General features: G+C 38.7%; 1 protein-coding gene across 2 annotated transcripts in view; it reads right to left on the bottom strand.

The window, feature by feature from the left end:
• hk2 (hexokinase 2) overlaps positions 1–22,073 on the bottom strand; it is a 45,830-nt gene that overhangs the window by 8,594 nt on the left and 15,163 nt on the right. For both annotated transcript variants that reach the window (XM_032578377.1, XM_032578376.1), the window contains exons 4-13: positions 21,576–21,695; positions 19,848–19,943; positions 17,569–17,668; positions 14,673–14,856; positions 10,558–10,719; positions 6,728–6,961; positions 5,530–5,834; positions 5,258–5,406; positions 3,938–4,057; positions 499–594 (exon numbers count right to left, since the gene is read on the bottom strand). In XM_032578377.1, the coding sequence (XP_032434268.1) occupies positions 499–594; positions 3,938–4,057; positions 5,258–5,406; positions 5,530–5,834; positions 6,728–6,961; positions 10,558–10,719; positions 14,673–14,856; positions 17,569–17,668; positions 19,848–19,943; positions 21,576–21,695 (1,566 nt within the window). The remainder of the gene's footprint in view (positions 1–498; positions 595–3,937; positions 4,058–5,257; positions 5,407–5,529; positions 5,835–6,727; positions 6,962–10,557; positions 10,720–14,672; positions 14,857–17,568; positions 17,669–19,847; positions 19,944–21,575; positions 21,696–22,073) is intronic.

Genomic DNA, 22,073 nt, shown 5'->3' with positions numbered 1-22,073 from the left:
GTATGTACTCTAGTGTTAACCCTTTATATTTTACTACTGGCTGAGAGTTTATATATTTAACTGTTTCTCTTTTCTGAAAGCCACTGATCTAATGGCTAAACTTTCTCATAAAAAAAGAATATGTCTGTCTCTGCTCTTAAAGCATCTTGTAACAGCTCCTTTCATCCTTCAAGATGTGGTTGGACTGGACACAACTCGTGCTCGTGTCCAGTGAAGGTTGAGGTGAAAGCTGGATTAACACAAACACGCTATGTGAGAAGGGTAGCCTGCGTCAGCAATCAGACTCCGGATGCAGCACTTCTACAAACGACACCGCCTCCCTCAAACAGAAGTAGTTAGCACACAGAGAGTTTCTGACCGATTGCTCAGTGTTCAGCACACACATGAAAAACGTGTGTGTAGATGGAAAGCCATTACAAGCAGAATTCTCTCTGAAAACAGACTGAAACATTTTTTTTGGTTGTTTTTTTTGCAAGTTCATTCAAAACGTGCACTGACCTGTTTGCGCTGGACAGCCTCTTTCAGCAACTTAACGACGTCTTTCCCCTCACAGTCGCTGGCTTTGAAGCCCTTCGTCCACTTCAGAAGAATTCCCTGCAGAAAGGACGGCGAGGGTTTGGCACCATGTTAAAATGATCCACAGGGATAATTTACATGTCAGGTTTTATTGAGGAAAACTTTACAACAATCCCAGGAACTTACAGAAACATCAAATGTTGTTGAGAAACCAAGTGTTTCAGTAAAAACTCATTTTGATTATTATATACATTCATTTTCGGTGAACAGAAAGAAGAAGAACCCGAACTATTACACCTTTCATTTGCAATGAAACAATACTTAAAGTGCCCAATATTATACTAAATATTGACACTGATGGAAATCTGTTTAGAGTCTCAATTCACTCCAATCATATTTGAAATTTGTTTCAAAACCAGATCAAATTTGTCAGTTTCTACATTCCAGAAAATGTGGTGAAAGAAAGAATGCAGTCATATATACATGAATAATGGAGCGTGTGTTTTATTTTATATTAGATTAGCTGGTGACTGGAGTTAAATGAATGTGTGTGTGTGTGTGTGTGGGTGTGTGGGGGTGTGGGTGTGTGTGTGTGCGTGGCGGTGTGTGCGTGCATGCGTATGCCACAAAATCTTTCACGCCACACATCCTCTGATATGACAGGGTCTACTTTCATCTGCCAGCACTCAAGAGTTGTGCGCTTGGAGTTGTCAACGCATTTAGACATTAGCCGTTTGGTCTCCAGTTCCTTCTGTAGGAGAGGATAGACGTCATCTGGCTCTGAAATTCAAAACGTTTGCTCAAGAAGCACAGAGGAAAATGAGTCAAATGAAACGAAGGAAATCGAGTTGGATGAACCTTTATGTTCATGCAAACTTCATGAGGCAAAGTCTTTCTTCAAACCGAGAGAGAGAGAGAGAGAGGAAAAAAAAGAGGGTCTGAAGGATAAAATAAATGATTGTGACAAATGAAATCTCAACCGTTCATGCAGTTCACACGGGGTGTGCTCGGTTCTCAGAATACACACAGCTCGCCTCAGTATGTGGGAGCAGTTTTATGTTTTGCCGCATGACAGCTTAAAAAAAAACAAATGAAAGAGCAGGGTGTAGTGAAAGGAGAAAATGAGTACAACAACCCAAGATTGAATCCTGCCAAACTGGCACCGTTTGGTAGGATTCCCTCTTGGGTTGTTTGGATATTTAAAACAAAAAGCGTATCAATAATTATCAATTATTATTGACCGATATGAAACGGTTATATTGTGAACCAGACCTGGTTCTACAGGTAAGAAACTGCTCGAGCATTTGATGCCCAGTAATAATCTTGGAATAATTTGCACAGAAGCTTCTCATTAACGTGATGCAATTGTGATTCAGTCATAAACCTTTTCACAAAAACCTGCTACACACTACAACTTTTCATGTATTAAAATTGTCCAAGAGATAAACAACACGATTGAATGTTCCGCTGTGTTACTTCATTAAAAAAAATATTCCGTGAGAGATGTGAAGCCAGAGGTAAAGTGATTCTCTTATTTAAAGAAAATCTTCTCAGAATTTGAAGCACACAATTTGTAATGGTGTGAATTTTTATTACCGTTAAAAAAACATAATAAAATAAATTTAAAAAAGTTCAGACTTATGTAGTAAACAAGTAGCCAGGCCAGATTGATAAAATCAAAGTAGTGGTTGGTGGAATGGAAAATAAAAAAATCCAAACCAAACTTTGCCATTTTAAATTAAAACCATTTGTTCAAGCAAAACGTAATGAAACGCCTATTTGAGTATGTACGCTTTTTTCAAAAAGAATTAAGTTAGTTGTAATATTTCCTTTCATGTCATGAAACAGACAAAATGTCAAGCTGGAAACTGAACCTTTTTCACCCGGCAGTCACGTTGTGACACAATCTAGTTTTTCCAAGTCTGGTTGACTGACAGGTACACAACGGACGTCTGTGTTTCGGGTGTTAATTAGCTTGATTTGCAGAGAGCAGCTTGGCTGATTAGCAGCTGAACTGGCAACTAATTTTTCCAAGTCAAAGTTCAAGGATCAGGTTAAAAAGCTTTTAAATTCCCATCAAATATTCTGGCCTGATTATGACCATGGACAAGTCCTTGTTCTGACAAGAGAGAAACATCGAAGTCACGCAGCGTCCTTAAAAACAGAGAAAAACGCGGTTTGTTTTGATCTCACACGTCCAACATACAAGCCTCTGCATCTAGACTGGTTGCTCCTAGCTAACAAAAGCACTATTATTATTTTTACATGGCTTAACAATAATGAAAATGTTTTATGTCAACCTAAATGGAAAACTTTGCAACTTTCTGATGAGAGTTTCCAAAAAAAATAAAAAAAAAAACAAATCCTCAGTTTCTTTAAATTGTTTGAGTTTTATTTAACTCTCTTGTGGTAAATTGCCCTCAATTTATACAATCACTTCACCAAAACACCCAGTTAGTTTGTTTTTTTAAACCCTGAATGAATGATAGCTTATTTTACACATAATGTTTGGAGGCGGAGAAAAATTTTTAAAAAAGTCTTCGGTCGCGTCGTGTGTTGATTCTAAATATCGTCACCAGCTAAATGGCCCTCCTCACAGTTTACTGATTGTTCAGGCTTCCAGCCGCGATGAATGATGGACTGGAATATATTGTAGCAGAAACCGAGGTCCAGCAGATGGGGGCAGGCTCTCTGTGCAGCTATTCAGACTGACCTCTGACCGACAGCAGCGTGGTTTTGTGAGAAAGAGAAAAAAGTTGGGGGTTTTTTAAAAAGCAATGTGAAACAAATAATCAATCCGCTTAATGAAAAATGTGAATAAATCCGTATTTCAAACCTTCGGCAAAGGCAGCGTGCTTGATGTCACGCAACTAAAACTTTAGGAACCAATTCAAAGCGCACAAAGTTAACTGGACTTTAGGCACACGGTCTGGTTAATATGACGGAGAAGGAGGGCCAAGCTAAGAGAAAATAAAAATCATGACAATAAAGTTGGAATAATACAAGAATAAACTATTTTGAGAATAGTCAAAATATTACGAGTAGCAATGTTATGACTGCTCTCTTAACGCGACTTTGCTCTTGCATGACTTTATTATCATATTATTACGACTTAAGAGAATAAAGTCATAATAATACAAGAATAATTACAACTTTAGTCTCATAATTTTATAATTTAATTCAATATTGTGACTTTATTCTCGTAGTTTTATGACTTAATTTAAGTCATAAAATTGACTTGAATTAAGTCCATTTTAATTGAGTCCATTTTAATTGACTTAATTTAATTCAATTAATTAAGTCAATTTTACTTGACTTAATTAAAGTTACTTTACTCTCGTATTTTTTTTATTTATAATTTTCTTAGCATGGTCTTCATACATCTGTATGTAAGGATTCAGGCCGGCGGAGAGAACGTTACCTCATCCAGCTTGGTTTGATCACATGGGAAAGAGAACGTAAACCCCAGAGGTAAGGACGCCCCTCTCATTCCCATGTAGTCCAGGAAGTCAGCAATGCAGTACACAATATGGTTGAAGAGCTGGGACACAGGTAAAACAAAGGGAAATTAAAAATAATTACAAGATCATTCAGTCTCAGGAAGCCTTAGATAAAAAAAAAAAAAAAAGCCAATAAAGAAAGCTTTAATTTGCGGCATAAGCAAAAATCACTGAGCTGAAAACTTACACCACGGGAGAATCCTATTGCACACCTGCAGAGCTTTCAATAGCAGAAGAAGAAAGGCCGCCTAAGGCGACAACCGCTGCTCTGCACATCACACACACTGATGGCGGGAAGCTGCATTGTAGCCACGGCTGCCCTGGGGCAGACCGACTGAGGCGGCGCTAGCGTTAGCATTATGCTTTACCACCAACACAGGATGAATATTCCTAAAGCTGAGCCACTGCTGGAAAATGCAGCTTGGGAAGCCGAAATACCTCGACTGCAGATCAAGAATGACAGCAAGAATGTGACCTGATGTGGACTACTTATGTCAGTCAGGGCAAAAATGATTACCCACTTAATTTTGTTAAAATGGAAAAGGTTAATTATGACTAAATATTCATCTTTTTAAATAATCGAGGTTTTACAATTAGTAGATTCACGTTTATCCAGAATCCTTTACTGAAAAGACGACTTTCCAAAAAAAGCCGCGCAACTGAGATTTAATTTGATTTATTAAACTATTAAACGTCTTGAAAGAAAGTGGCCCAGGTCCTGTTTTTATGACCGAGAATAAAGCTGCTCAATCGAGTCCAAAAGGAACTGAGAGTGAGACTCCTACAGCAAACATGCAAAATTCTTTTAACGTTTTGGCTCTGTGATGAATAGAATCCATTTTATAAAAAAATAAATAAATTTGATGACTTTATTTGCTTGATTTGAGTTTTTTTAGTTTGTCCCATGTAACAAAAAGTATGGACACCCCTGCTGCAGCTATTAGCTTCTGCGCTGGTGCTAAGACGGTTTCCTTTGTTTGTATCAATGCCGAATGGGGTATTTTTGGTGTTTGAAATATTAAAATAGGAAATTATTAGTATTTTTAGAGCGGGTTTTCAAGTTGTCATGGTTTTTAGCTATTCGCCTCTGGTCCTGATTTATTCACAAGAAAACCCACAAAAAACATAAAAAAGAAAAAAGAAAAACAGGAATTTGTGTTATTGTAGATTTTTCAGTTTGCACTAAAAAACCAAAAACCTAAAATGATTTTCAGCTGTTTTATTCCCAAACAACATAATACCTCTTCCCCTGTGCCCTGCAGGGTGTCCTGATCGATACTGTAGATCTTCTGGTGCATATCCACTTTCTGCTTCTTCTCATTTTTCAGTCGAACGAGAAGAACACGGAAACTGGATCCGCCAAGATCCAAAGCCAAGAAATCTCCTTGTTCTACAAAAAAATAAAATAGAGTAAAAAAAAAAATTTTAATTAATAAATAAAAACAATTCACATCTAACAGGAGCAAGGACATATCCGAGTAAGAGGCGGCGGACATCTTGTTTTCCCCCTCACCCGTTCCGTCCGGGGTGGACCTGACGTACGTCGGCAGCATCTTGACGCTGGTCTGGTCGTGCGTTTGCTTGCACAGACCCCGCGCCATCTCCTCCGTCAGCCTCCGTTTCACCTCCAGCAGCTGCTCCCGGCTCAGCCGCAGGGTGCCGAGGACGCGCTGCCGCTCGGCGTGCTGGGCGGCGAGTCGGTAGGCCACCGCCGTCACCATGGCCGCGCCTTTCCCGCTGCCGTGCTGCGACTGCAAGAAGCGCACGTCGCAGTCTGGCACGAGGCGCCGCACCATTTTGTTGAGCTTCCTGGGAAATCTGTGGTGAAAAACAAAAAAACCCTTTTAATAAATGTCGTATTGTTTCTCAGTGAACTTTCATGCTAGCTAACTTTCCATCAGTGAACAAAACAGCACAGATGGCAAAGCAAACTGTGCTGGTGACTCAAGAGATTTAAAAATCCTCTCAAGTTGTACTAAAGAGTTTCATCGCTAATTATTTTAAGCCAGAACTGAGCAAATAAACTAACCAGAGGAAAACAAATTAAATAGAAAACCGGAATAAACGATTAAATAATACAAGGGTGTTGCGAGTATGAATAATTCATACTTATACTCACAAATGAATACGTATAAATATGTGTGTACTTGCATAGTGAAGAACACTTTTGTGTTTCTCAGATAAGAGACGGAGCCAGGTGAATTTTAATGAGGGGATCAGGGAGGATAATTAGGCCGTACTCAGTCGACTGGCCCAAAGCCGGTAGTTTAAATTCACCAGAAACGAAGGCTGACATTCAGCCTAACTAAGTCCTTGGCGCCGTCCTGAGTATCTAACAGAGAAAATGACAAAGCCTCTGCCAGGGACTGAAGTCCTGTTATGTTTTACAACATGATCACCAGGCTGGACAAATATCTTTAAGACACTGGGAAGAATAGCAGGCAAATAAACAACTTTGTAAGCTCCAACTCCAAGTCAGTCAGGCAAACACTGATGACAAGGGAGAACTAATCCCCTCTGTGTGAACAAGCTCTAATTTTGTAAAGAGCGCTTAAACAATAAACGCAGAGATTACGTGTACTTGTTGGAACAATTCAATCCACTTTAGCTCAAATACACTCAGGGGGCAGAGAGGGGCATGCCGATACACTCCTCCCAGCTCCTCATTTAAGGAGCAAGATACACACACGTCGGTGTTCTGGGTCACTTACTCTGGATGACCCTTGTAAACCGAGCCGTCCACTCCGATGGTGATGCGCAGCTTTTCGGCCGCTTTGTTGTCCCGGATCTGTCGCATCACCGCCGCCAGGGCGGAGGCGCACAGGTGTGCGGCCCGGGTGGAAACGATCTGGCAAATCCTGCGAGTGGCGGCGCAGTCTTCAGCGGACGGGTCCAGGCCCAGGCTGCGGAGCAACTTCTCGGCGCTAGCCAGACCTTCTTCATCTCTGCAGGCAAAGAATCAGACGTTCAGCTTATTTCTGATCAGATTCCACAGGCCAGGACAGGAATTCAGGGAGATAAGGACTTTACTTGTAAGTAGGGCCTGGACTCTAGCATGTTCACTTTGATTAATTGCTTAGATTTAACATGTTGAAATTTTAATGCATTTTTTTATTGGTCAATTTTTTTCCAGACAAAAGTTCCTTCCGGAACCTTTGTAATCCAATGTTTCCAGTACGCCCGTAAATCAGACGTACAAGCAACATCCTTAAACAGCAACTGATGACAAGATCGCTTCTCTCGGCCCACCGGGGTTTAATTCCTGCTTCAAAAACAAACTGATTGGACGCAGGAAAAGGTTTCAAGTTGTGCTAAAATGAGTTAGCCATTAGCAAAGCTATTCAAGCCTAAAATCACATCTAATGCTAAAGTCGCCGTCCACAGTTCAGATTTCTAAAAAAGTGTTTTTTCAAATACGTTTCTGAATCACTTGAAAGTTGTATGGGCAAAATCACTTTGGATCAAATTCACAGGTGAATAATAATAATAAAAAAAAGAACTCATTAAAAACAATAAATATTTTTCATGTTGAGCTCATAGGTCTAGTTATTCAATAAATTGGCATCAAAAATGGTTTTTGAATTGAAAATGTTGATTATGTTGTCGATGCACGGTTTGCTTAAAATGCGATTAATTATAGACACTGCAATTAACTAGTCCAAATCTTTTAATCAAGTCCCACCACTGCCTAGAAGCTTACTTATTTATGCTTAAACACCATTAATGTCCCACATACTTGTAGTGCATTGAATTAGCATTTTAGCAATCCTGAAAAATCAGGACAGATGCAATTACCGGTAAGTGGGACCAAACATTTAAACCAGTTTCTTAAGTTAAAATCACCTGAAGAGGCATGAAATATTGCTTAATGGCACATATGTGATGGGATTTATTGAAAAGCATTAGGAGTAATAAGTAAAAAGAATAATTAGAAACATGTGCGTCTATATTTAATGCCGCAAAGAGTCTGAAACCAACAGACATGAGCGACTAATAAGTTATATATTTTTATGTAAATTTGTTGCAGCTGTCGTTTTGATCTTATAGGTTTCTAACTTTATTAATTTAATTCAATAATACTGTTAAGTGTTTCTAGATTTATCAATCATTCAATCAAATTTTATTTGTATAGCACATTTCAGCAGCAAGGCATTTCAAAGTGCTTTACATCATATCAAACACAGAAACACAATGCAAGATAGAATCAACAATCAAAACACGACATTAAGTCAAGTTCCATCAATAAATTTGTAATTGATTACGTTTCAAATACAATCCTGGGATTTTAGTCGAGTTTGCATCCATAGAAGGTTTACCTGTTACACTCCTACTGTGCTATTTTTATTCCCACTCACGTTCACAATCACACAGTTTACAACGATGTAGACACCATTTAGCAGTATTTAACACACACTCACTTATAAAGCGATTGTAGATCAATAGGCGGTGATGGCGTCCTGCCCATGGACACTCCAACATGCGACAATGGATTACGGAATGAAACTCACAACTCTATAAAGTTTCCCGGTGTTATTCCTGAATTAGTCAGACGCTTAACCCACATCGGTTAACGTGTGTTGGAGTGCAGGAACAGTTGCTTTACTATCGGCTTTCCGATTAAAGCCGATAGTAAAGCAACGGGTTGCAATCTACATCTGCTGGCCGCTGGTGAAGGTCAGGAAGTAGATGAAGGTTCAGCTCAGCTCTTCATCTTTACGAACCACAACAACAACCAGCGTTCTTCACTTAGCTGGATGTTTCTCACCGTCGCGCGTGTTTTTTTTTTCTGTGCATACCAAACTGTTACATTGACCTCGGGTTGTTTGCACACTGCATCACAGGTATATCAGTCTTGGCCTTTTGCTCCGTGAAGGATGGCACATTAAAAATAAGAACTACTGCAAACAGTTTGTATTTTCAGCACAGTTTATCATTAATCATAGTTCATTTCACACATTTAATTATTTGCAGATGAAACCATAAGCTTACAAGTTCCTTTTTTCTCTCACTGAACTTAAATTGGACCAAACTTCTCTTGCTTTAGCTCAGTCTGATTTGCCAAAATAATTTCTGTTTGCTAAATTCTTCAATAATAAGTTCAATAATGTCAGATTTACTTATTAATGTCTTTAAATTAGAAGTTTACACACATTTCTTCAGAATTTAGATGCATTGCCTTTGAACTTCCACAAACTTCTGACAGTACAGGCCCATTCAGTCAAGTAAAATATTTTTGAAAAGTTGGACTTCAGAAAAGTTCCTGAAATAAAGTTTATTTCAGGAACTTTATCACAAAGTGAAAAATGTAAAATGAAATAATTATACAAAGACTGATTTTTTTTTGTCATTCATTGTCATATTGAACTGGCTATTTGATATATTATACATTAATACTTATGTTCGTTAGTCTTGTTCTGTCTGTTGGTCTGAAATATTTGTTATTCTGGTGAATAAATAAATGTTTTAAAATCATTGTTTCTGTTATTTATCATGATTTTTCTGCTTGTAGTTGATGAAAACACAGCTTTTAAAATTAAAATATTAAATTTAAAAAAATTTCATAAAGAGAAATGTCTCAAAAGAATCTTTAGTACCTGCTTAAAAGTTGTTATTTTCAAAAGGCACTCTCCTTTGAGGATGACTAACCAGACTCATAGGAACATATATTCTAATTTATTGAATATGGCTGCAGTTTGCTGGAATTTTGTCCCATTCCTCTCTGACAGAAGTCAGGTGTCACTTCTAAAGCCTGGATAGGCACAAAACAGGGCTTGACATTGGCAAAGGTTGCCATTTATAACACATAAACTAGACAAGAAAATATGTGATCTCTCAGTCCAACTCTGACCCATCCATACTGTACTCTTGTTTTGGAGACGGGGAGATGGTCACTGATTGACCCCATCATAAGCATTCAAAATCACGGTGTGTTATATGCTTGCATTGGTAAGTCATAACTACACATATGCTACAAAAAAAGAACAATAAGGCAGCCTCAATCCTAACGCAAATATGACACAATATTGAATCACAGGTGTCAGTTAACCTATGAGTAGTTTCAAAAGTCATGACATCATCATCATCTGAGTTTTCCCCCGTTGTTTAGTGAAACAAGAGTTTAGAATATAAACTAGCTTAGCATTAAAGTTGGGAAGTATAAAAAGGTATTTTTCCTCTGCCTATCATAAATGATGTTTAGTCCCAGTGCCATCTTTCTGTTCTGCAGACACCAGAGAAAGCACTGAGCAGGATTAGACGGATGGGATTAAACAGTCGCGCTTTCAGGTCAAAGTTTGGCCAGGAACACCCGGCTACTGATCCTCCTTTTTGGAACATCTTATTTTTCTTACCTATTCGAAAAAAATATATAAATAAATAAAATACTGGTGATGCAGTAAAGGAAGGTAAAACGATCGAGCAAAAAGGAAAGTTGAGTGTCTGTGATTCATGAGATTTCTCCGGAGTATCACCACATCATCCTGTATACCTTAGGGCTGTTTTAAGTGGACATTATTTATGTGAACATTGCACAAATACTAACTTGTCGCTCTCAATGGCGTAGATGTAGTTGGTGCTGAACCGTCCAGAGGTAAGAAGCTGTGGCGTGGTCTGTCCCTGGAACAACATCTGCTCTCTGGCCATCTTCACCAAGATGAGACGCACCAGCTCCCCCATGTACATCCCGCTTATCATCTTCTCAAACCTGAGAAAGGTACAGAAAAAAAAAAACACCCCATACCAGATATTTACATACACTGAATAAAACGATGCAAACTTTTTATTTTCTCACTTGTGGGAGGACATCTCCCACAAGTGAGAAAATGTATGACCCAAGTCATACATTTTAAAAGATAGTTATCCCTGATGTACACTTTTGAATTTGAGGAAAGTTACCAAAAGAAATCTCTAAAATAAAATTGTCCTCGTTACGTTTTCTGGCATTTAGCAAATAGAAATAATTTTGGTCATTCTCACTGAGCCAAAACAAAAAAAATATGAGTCGGTTTTAACTTCAGACACTGAGAAAAAAAAAAGTGTTTGTGGCTTATTTATGTAAACATCTGGTTTGAACTAAAAGGATCGACGTCATGATGCCAGAACTTTGATGCTTCTCAATATATTCCCCACTTGCTCTTTAATTTCCAAAAGGCAGTTTCTGCAAGGTAATTCACGTTTAGAATCAGAAATGTTTTAGTGATGACACATGCTGATAGACATCTGTCTAGGAGATTTCTTTTTAATAAGATCAGAGAATAAATTAAGATGCGAGAACACAAAAATACCACCTGGCTGACATTTCTTTGCGAATAAATTGATTAATTCTGGCTCCTGCTTAATTTAAGGAATGCAGAATAGACTCAAAAGTGCTTATTGTGGACGGCTCACACGTCTTCATATCCACCTCCTGCTTGATGGTCTGGCAAATCATCAGCTCCATTTCCAGTAAAAATAATTAAATAGGCATTAAAGCTGCATGTTTCTGAATTTCTTAAGCATAGCTCCAATCGACCTTTTTTTAAGCCATTTTGATTTTAAAATAAAGAATTATAGAGAAGATGTTCACAGAAAATATGAGAGCCGAATATGTCTTTCAAATGTAATTACAGTGCAGTCTCGCAAATCTTGAACCCACATGCGTTGGGGGCGAAGGGTCTTGTTTAGAAAAGGCAGCACAAGGAAATGCAGCAGAAAGTGAGAAATGGAACGCCCCCCACATTTATGAATGAACACTTGCTCCTTGTCCACATGTAGCCAGGTCTTTATAAAAACTAACATCTCCACCGAATCATTTAAAACGATATATATATTGTGCACACTGGATCGGTTTCATCCACATGAAACCTGCACTAATACGCTCCAAACGCTGTTTTAAACATGCCAAATCCCTAGGGGGCAGTGTAGCTCAAAGCTAAAATCAATGTCAGCCAATCAGATTGCTACTACTTCCCGTTATGAATTAAACATAGCGCCAAGAAGTTTGTTTGCGTGGTCAGAAATATAGCTAGAACTACTTTTAAATAGTATATTAGAATATAAAGTTGTTTAAAAACAAAACAATGCCCTAAATCTCCGTTTTGCCATGTACTCACGAAAACACAAATACTGAGTTTTCTTAAATATCCACTTTAGTTGTACTTTTTATAAATAATTGTTTTCAGTGATATTGAACAGAGTTGTTGTGTGGATGAAAGGCCAAAACAAAACAAAAACAAACGCATAAAAATGTATTCGTTTTTCCAGATATCCAGCTACGTGGTGAGTGAAAAACAATTACTGGTTAGAAATTTGTCCTTACTTTAGAGTCTTATTATTATTATTTCCGTTTTGAGGTTTTTTTTTTTACCTAACTCGTAGTTCCATTTGCCTTTACCTTGATGTTACCATACGTGAATTTCTCCACTGAGGAACATTAATGGATATTTATATTCTGTTCACTTCATTGTTTTAAATTGAACTGACTGCGTTTTAAAACCCACTCTTATCAAGACTTCCCTCCTTGCAATTTTCTTCCACAAGGAATAAACTAATAGAGCGTATAAGTGCCTACAGGTAAAGTGGGAGGCCGTTGTCAAATTGACAGTAAAAAAAATCAAACAAACAAAACTCCCAGCTAAGGTGTAAATAGATAAGCAGAACGTATTCAGCTACAGTAAATGTGATCAGATTTTGGAGGCTTCACATGTTTTATATCAGAAGAATAAAGCAACTTTACACTTTCTCATTTCAACCTATTAATTTTTTAAAACTGGAATTGAATACAGAAATAACTCCTTTTGATTATATGAGTCAATTCGATGTATTCATTTCATTTTTTAGAACAGATACACCCATTCCATGGTTTAAAAATTATTTTATACTCCTGTGCTGAAGTGCATTGTGAATCAATTTAAAATCCCCGCCTCGCGGCTTCCTGCTGGAGGGCCACAAGCTGCTCGCTCATGACGACCACCACTGGTTTTAGCTGTCTGGTTGTCAACATAAATGTATGTGTGATATGTAAAAAGAAAAAGGACTGCAGCGCTTTGCTACTAATTGTCAACACTACGACTACATGACAAGGTCAGGAAAAAGTTTTAATTAAAAAAAATAACGAGGAAGAGGGAAATAGGTCATTAATGCTAGCTTGACTTTGACAACATAAAGATGTAGAGGGGATGTGTGTTTCAGTTTAGTTCGAAAATAAAAAGAGGCGATCCACACACCAACTCTGACAGATCATCGGTAGAGCAGGTGTGTAAATTAACTAAAGACCGATCTAATCTACCAAAGCTATCATGTATTAATAGTCACATAATAAACATCAAGCCTGGAAACAAAAAACTCTAATCGATTTAATGTTCTGTTCTGTGTGGGAAATGTTTGTGAGTGTCTTTTGTTGTTGAATCCTAATACGTTAGTGGCGTTGCTGTCAGTCAGTTGCTACGGTGATGAGCTTGTGTGAGGCATAGCCGACACAGAGAGCGAGAAAAAGGAAGAGTGAGTAGTTTTGAGTTGTTCTAAATGGTTTTTATGCGTTATTTTCAATTCAAGTTACTTTCAATTCAAGTTATATTATGGTTGAGCAAATGTGAGAAATTTCTGGATGTAAACAATAACATGAAACAAACCCTGACATCTGACTGAGTCAAGACAACACCTTATGTGTTTGCTATGACTTCTGTGCCCGGCAAATAAATAATACCACCACTTTAAAATAACAACTGGGAAACACTGGCCCTCGGTAAGGGTCAGGGACGCTCTAAAGCAAGGGTCCACCCCTCGAGGGCTGGGATCCTGCAGCCTTCAGATGCGTCTCTGCTTCAACACTCCAGAGTCAAATAATCAGGCCATTAGCTTGACTCTGGAGAACTTGACTGCATTGCTGAGGAGGTAATTCAGCCATTTGATTCAGGTACACATCTAAAAGTTGCAGGACACCAGCTCTGGAGTTGAAGACCCCCGCCCTAAAGTGTTAAGAGAGAAAATGGGATTAAGCCCAAATCAAAATAAACTCACTTGGTGGCTCTGGAGTTGAGGCGTCTGGAGATTGAAACTTTCCCACTGGCCCCTCAAGTCAAATCTTATCTCAACTTGACTTGCAATGAGGATTACTGAGGATTAGTGAACAACACAGGCACCATCCGGGATGAAGCCTGTAGCATCATTTTAGTTAGTGCCCCCCCCTGCTGGGATGAATTTATAACTAAGTGCTTTAGGTCTTAAAAGAGGAGAAAGTTCTGATTGTAACTCAGTTTGAAGGCCATGCTCTGCATTATATGCAGCTGGAGGAACTAGGGATACGGGCCTGATGATGACAACATAATACTGTTGCTAGGCACCAAGCCTGAAGTCTACAACACATGCAACTCAATAACTGGGTGATCAACAACCCAAACGCAAACGTACGAGACAGTAACTGTGATCGACACTTTGATCTCAGCAGTCAATGATGTTACAGATGAGGACCATGAGAATTAGTAAGTACTTAGAATTAAAGCGACAACGTCGAAAAGGGAAAAACAATCCAGATAGTTTCTGTAACGCTCTAAAAAAATTTAAAAATCCTGTCGAACATAAATTATTAATCTACATGTAGAAAACGGTCTGGAAACAAAGATTTCTGATTATGCATATTTATTCTGCAGCTACCGCTGTGACAAACTCAGTGACACTCACAGCTGCTTGCCAGGGTTCAGCGAGCCAGCGTCGATTTCCCGGTCGATGTCGGTGCGCAGGTCCTCCAGGGCGCCGTCGTCTCCAAACGCTCCCCACTCCGTGTTTACACACATCTGCCCCTCGTCTCCGTCCATCAGCTGGAGGTTCCTCATCTGCTCCATGTAACACGCATTAGTGCCCGTTCCTGGAGAGAAATGGTGTTACCGTGACGAATGCCGATTAACAAACATAATACAGTTCTAAATAGCATCTAGAGATTACTGCCCTCTAAATACGTCTGACGTCGTTGAAGCTCTACTTTCTGGACTGTTATTTACATCTGGACATATTGAGAAGTTTTTTCTGTGCTTAAATGTACTTTATGTTAAACTGTAGCGTGATCAGAGGATCATCAAATATATAGAGAATATATATAGATGCGGTTTTGTCCCAGTGTGAGGCTCGATACACGTTTGACATTCATCTGCTAGTGTTGTTATGGAGTTAGAGCTGAAGGGTTAGGAGTGACTCAAATGTTGTGTTTTATGACATAACAGACAGCACCTCCACCCAAGATGTGTAAAACGTCTTATTATTTTAGCTTTTGTCAACTTGAAAAATCCAAACTTTATTTCAAGTTCATTTATTCAGAGGGGGAAGAAAACACAGGGTAAGAAATAATAGTTTCTGACAAAACCAGTAGTGGGACCCCAAACGATACACATGCACTAAACAAAGCATTTCAACTGAGCTATCCATAACTTCCTGTTTTTCTTGAAGCTCAAATATGATGCAGCATAAAGACCCCTCTTCAACTAGTAAAGCTCTAATATGTAGCACATAAATGCAACAAAGTGAATTGTCACTTTGGGTAAATTTAAATATCCTGCAGCGTTGCAAAGAATGGGAAGAATAAAAGCCATAAAGGCAGAAGTTAAGTGGGGTGCTAATTACAAAAGATACTTTTTTATTGATTTCATTATGGAAATATGTCACCTCTACATTAGCATGTTCCTACATGTAGCAGCTCATTCACTAAATGTCCTCAGAGTGGGGCATCAGGCAGGGTTAAAGCTCAACGGCAGAAACTTCAGAATCAGCGGTGATGTGCAGCTGGCCTGCAGAGGTTCCCCTCAATTAACAAGCCCTGCTGACAGGAGCCTTTGTCGTCCAAGTACAATATGCACTTCGCCGTGATCTTGATCGTGTCATTTTCAAACACAAATATTCCAAAATTGGAAAGAACTTTAATGATGTGAGCACCGTCTCCCTTTTTCCATCACATTAGCCAAGTTAACTAGAAATGCAGACTGAGGAGAGCGGGATTGATTGCCTGCTGACGAGCAGAAGAGATGCGGAAACAATCCAGGATTTCATTTCTTTAGCCTGGTGAAAACAAGTAGATTTGTGACATTTGGACTGATTTTGTCCCCCCAGCTCCCAACAGCAGTTCAAAATTGATTGAAGTTTGATCCGTCTAGAGCGGGTGGTTGGTGCAGATGGAGACTTTTCATTTTTAATCAGGGTAAAATTATTAGATATCATTTTCTTACAAAGGGAAATGTTTAATATGACAAAGTATTCGTCTGTTTACAACAGAGCTTGTATAATAAGTAGAGCCACATTTATCCAAACACTTTTACCAAAAGGCCGACTTTGCTGCACCCAAATCAGCTTTTACTTCATTTGTTACATTTGGTTAAATATAGCAATCGTTTTTGAAAAAATGTGCCCCAAGTCCTGTTGTTCAATTGAGCCAAGGTTTCCCCCAGAAAACTTGCTAAGCCCGGTGCTGGGGCAGTCATTCATCCAGCAGCCCGTCGTGTTTTTGAGTTGAAAATATCATTACGTGCTGTTGAAAGATTAGAAAATTAATACATGAACACCAACTATAAAGTCTTAAAAAATGCTAACATTTTGAAAAAACCTTAAAAAAATAAGCAATGCTTAGTCTGGCGGGGGCACAAGTAAAGCCTGGTGGCCCGCCAGGCTTAAAATATACTGGGGGAAACCCTGAGAGTCCAAAAGAAACTGAAAACTAAATGGCTTTCGTTTAATACAGCAAGCATGCACAATCCTTGTTACACTTTGGATCTGCAACAAATGCCATCATTACAAAGACAAAAAAAAGAAAAACAACCAAAAAATAAATAAAATAAATTAAACTATTTACTGGATTTTCATTTTACTTTTACTTTTTTGGCCCATGAGTACTTTTGACTCAACAATTTTGGCCCAAGTAGCAAAAAGTTTGGAAACCCTCGAACTGGTAACACGAACCTACATAGTGCAGTTAAGTAAAACTTTTCAAGTAATAAATTAATTTACAAATTGGATTGCTTTTTCTATCGTAATGTTTGTTAAAATTTAGTTATAAGATGTTTTAAAGCCATAAAGCTTTTGAATATTTTCAGTCCTTTTCATTATTTGTTGCATTTCTTTATAAAAGAAGAAAAAAACATGTTAAGCGTGAACCAATGAGCAAAACATCCAAATGTAATTAAATTCATAAAAGAATGAATGTAAATGTGAGCACCTGTTCAACCTTCTTCCATTCTGCTTTTAATAATCTGGATGTTATGTTACTGTGCGTCTGTGCACTAAATCAACGTTAAAGTGTTGAAGAAACATAAAAGCAGCCCGGGTTACGACCTGAGTTTATTTCAGCCTTCACCCTCGAGTTTCTCTGAATAGCCTCGACAGATTATCTATAATCTTGCTAAATGCTGATATTTTGAAGTCAATACAAACAGAACACTTGAAGCCAGAGTGACCCAAATGCCTCAGAATAATTTTCTTTCCTCTGCAAATTGCCTACTTGGTTTTCTACCCCTCCCTGATTTCTGCTTTCATGGCTCAAAACGTCGAAGGGCCTTCATCTTCACTTTACCTATAATCACAGTCAGATTGCACTTACCCACTATAAGGCCAATTTCACAGTGACGGTCGTCAAAGCCGCAGGTCATCATGGTTCCCACCGTGTCGCTGATCACTGCCATGATGTCCGTGTCGAAGTCCTGCAATGAAAGTTTGTTTACGCTGCAGCGAGCTAAAGCTGTAGGTTCTGGAGAATGAAATTAAAACAGTGGACACATCTTGATTAGAAACAACTAAAACTGAGAGGATGTCAGAACATTTAATTCAACCAATGCTTTGACTTAAAGCTGCAGTATGCATCTTTTATAAAATATATACATTTATTATCATTATTTGCAGCAACGTGGGGATGGATGGGAAGGGGAAAAAAAGGGCGCATTTGCTGTTATCTCTGTAATCAAGGGCTTGTTGCTGGATTATATATATATACTGTATATTTTATTTCATTTTTTATTTATTACAATTTCATTTAAACTGTCCCTGTGTCATGACAGTATGGTATGAGGCAGATGATCTGTGGTGAAAAGAAAAGCAAAAATCGAACTCCTCTGCCTTCTCCCAGTGGTAATTAGAAACAACCAATCAGAGCTGGGAGGCGGGCGTCAGCGCTGCCAATCATGCCAGTGTGTGCTCTTGCTCTCTGCTACGATACAGTTTCTCCCCGCCAGCAGATGATGGCGGATAAACAGTTTTCCTGTAACAGTTAGTTGTTTCTCCACCATTAGCACATTTAGCAGCGCATTCACAAGGTTGATTGACAGTACCAAGTCCCGCCCCCTGTGTGTGGTTGGTTGTTTTTGTTCAGGAGCGGTGCATTTCCTCAGGTGACGGTATTGGCTGAGACTAATCTCTTCACAGATCAGACCATGTGTTTCAAAGCATACTGGCACCACATGGTGGCAGTTTTATAAAATATGCAAAAAAACATTTATTTTTATAAAAGTTACATACTGCTGCTTTAGCTTGTAGGGTTTTTTCCCCCCCAGATTTTATTTTCTACATTTGATGTAAATTTGACATTCAGATGTTAGGCATCATTGATTGCTGACTGGGTGTTAAAGTTCCCAGCAGGCGTCCGGCTGGTCATCAGCCACCTGAACAGGAGGCGTGCTGAGACAGACTCACTTCTGCCACCAACTCTGCTTCACTTGCGCAGAACGTTTAAAGTCAAAAACAAAATCTAAAGCCATTTCACTCCTGCGGTGACTGCCTTCTTTCATCTACCCCAACTATTTCTCAATATTCAAACTAAATCGTCAGTTTGCAACACACACAATAAATGAGCGTTTCTGTATATTTGTGCTCCGTCTCATCTCAGAACCATTTTGGCTGGCAAAACAAGAGGGTCCCGTGTCCTCAATCTGTAACGCAGACGTTTTTGATCTCTCTGATACGTCTTTAGTCTTGAAGACATGCCTTTAACATACATCCGTCTGTTCTGATGGCAGCACAGGCCCAGAGCAAACAGAATGGCTCTGGTTGAACATGACTTGAGCCCCGAGGCTCTCAGAGCTCAAGCATTTGGTATGCAGTTGGATCGCTTCGATTTCACTTTACGTCTTCTGGATTTTCAGAGTTCAATAGAAGAGTAAGTGTGCTGATCTGCGGCGGATTCTCCAGCGCATGTAGAAAGCCGACAAACTCCTGGGAAAAATCTGCCCTAGTGACTTTCAAACACTTAGAGGAAAATGCGTAACGTGTACATTTTAAATCTTTAAATAATGTGACCTTTAACCCAAACAATTCAACCGAAAACTTTAAGGGGGGAATAAACTAGAATATTGTGCAACATGCTTTTATGATTGGACATGTTTGCTTGTATTTTGTTTTGGTTTTATTAATCAGACAGCTGGCTCCACCCAAGCGCTCACAGCGTCACAGAGTTCATAAAAAGCTGTGTGTCATTCATGTTGAATCCAAAGCTGTTCTGTAAAATGGTCGACTACAATTTCCCCAAATCGCTGCATACGTTTTGGGGAAACGCTCCCATGTCTGGGCTTTGAGGTAGTGAGCCATTTTCTTATGAAGCAGAACATGGAGTTGAAGCTCAGTTTAATCTAATCCCCTTCAGTGATGCCTGATGGTGGAATACGCCAGCCCTAAAATGTAGGAGGTGATCTGAGAATAAGAAGGTATGAGCATTTATCAAACAATTTTTTTCTTCCTAAAAGGAGGAAATAACTTACTTCAATGTTAATGGTTTACCACTGAAGTTAATAGTAACTACCATTAACCAAAAAGTGGTTAATTTTTTTAAATGTCACTCTCTGCACCATGACTCAACAGTTTTGTGTCCAAAGGTGTTACGTTTCCTTTTACCCCTCGTTTTTTGATGGACTTCCTCAGAAGGCTGACCACATCCTTCCCTTCCACTCCACTTAGCCTGAAGCCTTTGGTCCAAGAAATCAGAACACTCTGAAGAAAAACATAAAGACAAAGAAGATTCAGGACTCATTTCAGGTTGGCTTTGTCAACCCTTTCAGACTTTCAGATGAACTTTATTTGTCCCCGAGGGGCAAATTTTGCATTGCAGACAACAGGACAATCGAAGATAAATACATAAAGAAAAGAACAAAATTAGAAATACACCATAACATCCAGTTTAGACTTATCTCGACATATTTTAATAGTAAGCGTTTACTCTCAGGAATCGCTTTACAGCTGACAAATGGCAGCATACAAAATGTTACATTTCCAGAAAACAAAGAGCAGCTCGGAGTTCGCAGACAAGTCGTGGAGCCGTCGTACTCCGGAACACCCAAGGCTGCAATAAATGTAATTAGAACCTGACAAAATGTAGCAACTGCATCACATTCATGTACAGCTGCCATGACAAGCCAGACGATGGAGCTCTGGCTCCCTGGAGAACTGTTTGAGTCTGGCGTTTACACTTTGAGGAAAATGCGGCGTGTCAAACTTAAAATGTGATCGTGACCCCAACAAAGAGCCAGAAATTCATTTTTGAATTTGGATAGAAAAATTGTCCCTTATTTTTCTTCATATTAATGGTTTCGAAGACATTGAGTGGCGCACAAGTTATTATAATGAAGAAATAATAACTTCATTATTTCTTGTGCACCTTTTTAAAAAATTTTATTTTAATTTTACTCTTGCAATTTGATCTGCTGTTACAGGAAACAACACGTGACTATTTTGTTGCACCAAATCTGAAATATGGCTAAAAGATAAGTTTATATGACAAAGAATAAACTGAAATCCAGTGTCCATCTTTGCTGTTTCAGTCTGAAATTCAAAACAAGCATTTGTGCCAAGTAGAAATTACTTAACAGCTTAAAGTTGCAATATATAACTTTTATAAACAAAATTTCTTTTTTACCTATTTGGTAATAGGTATTTGGTATTTTACCTACCTCATGGGGAGCTTTGTTCAGTAAAATTTGATTTATACTGTAATAGTTCATGACTTGAAAATTATACTGACCATCATTTGCATTGACCATTTAAGAAAATATCACTTGCATAATAATTTGGAACATGGTGTAGTTAGTTATAGTTTTTTCCCCATTAATTAATGTTTTTATTTGTTTTCTTAATGTTGGTTTTTGTTATTTTGTTAGAGTTAGTTAACTATAATCGTAATGTCTCAATAAAAGACCAAATAAAAAAATTATAAATTTACAGGAAAACAACAAATCAAATAAAAGCCATGACATGCATGGTGCGACAAGCTACTGTATATCTAAAGCAAGTTTGATTGACTTTACTGAAAGTGTATGTTAATAAAGTTGTTTGTTCAGCTGGATTACCTGTTGGATTCAGATGCACTTTATGCTTAAGTGGCTTAAAAAACCTCCACAGAAAGCAGCTATATGTGAAAAACAAATAATGATATATTTTTTAAAAAGCAGCTAACTTAGAGAGACTTTCAGAAATCAGAGAAGAACTCTTTAAAACTGAGAGAAAGTCTGGCTCTTTTGAGGTGAGATCTAAAGAAATAAATGTGAGTCAGACTTTTAGGCATAACTGAAATGAAACGCGGGGCGTGATGATCACTTAAAGCGGTAAGAGGAGTGCAAAACGGCTCACCTCATCCAATTTGGTCTGCTGGCAGGGAAACGAGAAGGTGAAACCCAGAGGAAGCTTTTTGTCCTTTATCCCCATCTTCTCCAGGAAATTAGCCAGACAGTCGGCGATGTGGTCAAATAACTACAAGAGACAAAAGGTTGTTCTCATTAGGCATGAGCAGAACACCCTGTGAACACGGCGGTAGCTATCAAAGTCACCGCTCCAGCCTTTGTATTAGACTGTCAGGACGCCTGGGACCGTTTCATTCGCACAGGCGGATGCTTTAATGATGCAAACGTTAGCAGAATGACACCGAGGAGAAGTATCAACATTCCCGATGAATAAACAATTAACACAGATGGACCTGGAGAAAAAAGGGCAAATTTATGAAGGGAATAATTTCCTTTTCATCTTAAGGGAAATCACTTCCATTATTAGCACCAGCCGGTATCTGTGCTAACGAACTGCTGCTCTGGTTTGACAAATCCAGCAGTCTGTGATCCCTCAGCAGGTGCCGTT

The sequence above is a fragment of the Xiphophorus hellerii genome, chromosome 12, assembly GCF_003331165.1.
Source record: "Xiphophorus hellerii strain 12219 chromosome 12, Xiphophorus_hellerii-4.1, whole genome shotgun sequence".
Classification (NCBI taxonomy): Eukaryota; Metazoa; Chordata; class Actinopteri; order Cyprinodontiformes; family Poeciliidae; genus Xiphophorus; species Xiphophorus hellerii.
The sequence above is the reverse complement of the archived record's forward strand: the minus strand, read 5'-3'. Positions and strand labels throughout refer to the sequence as shown.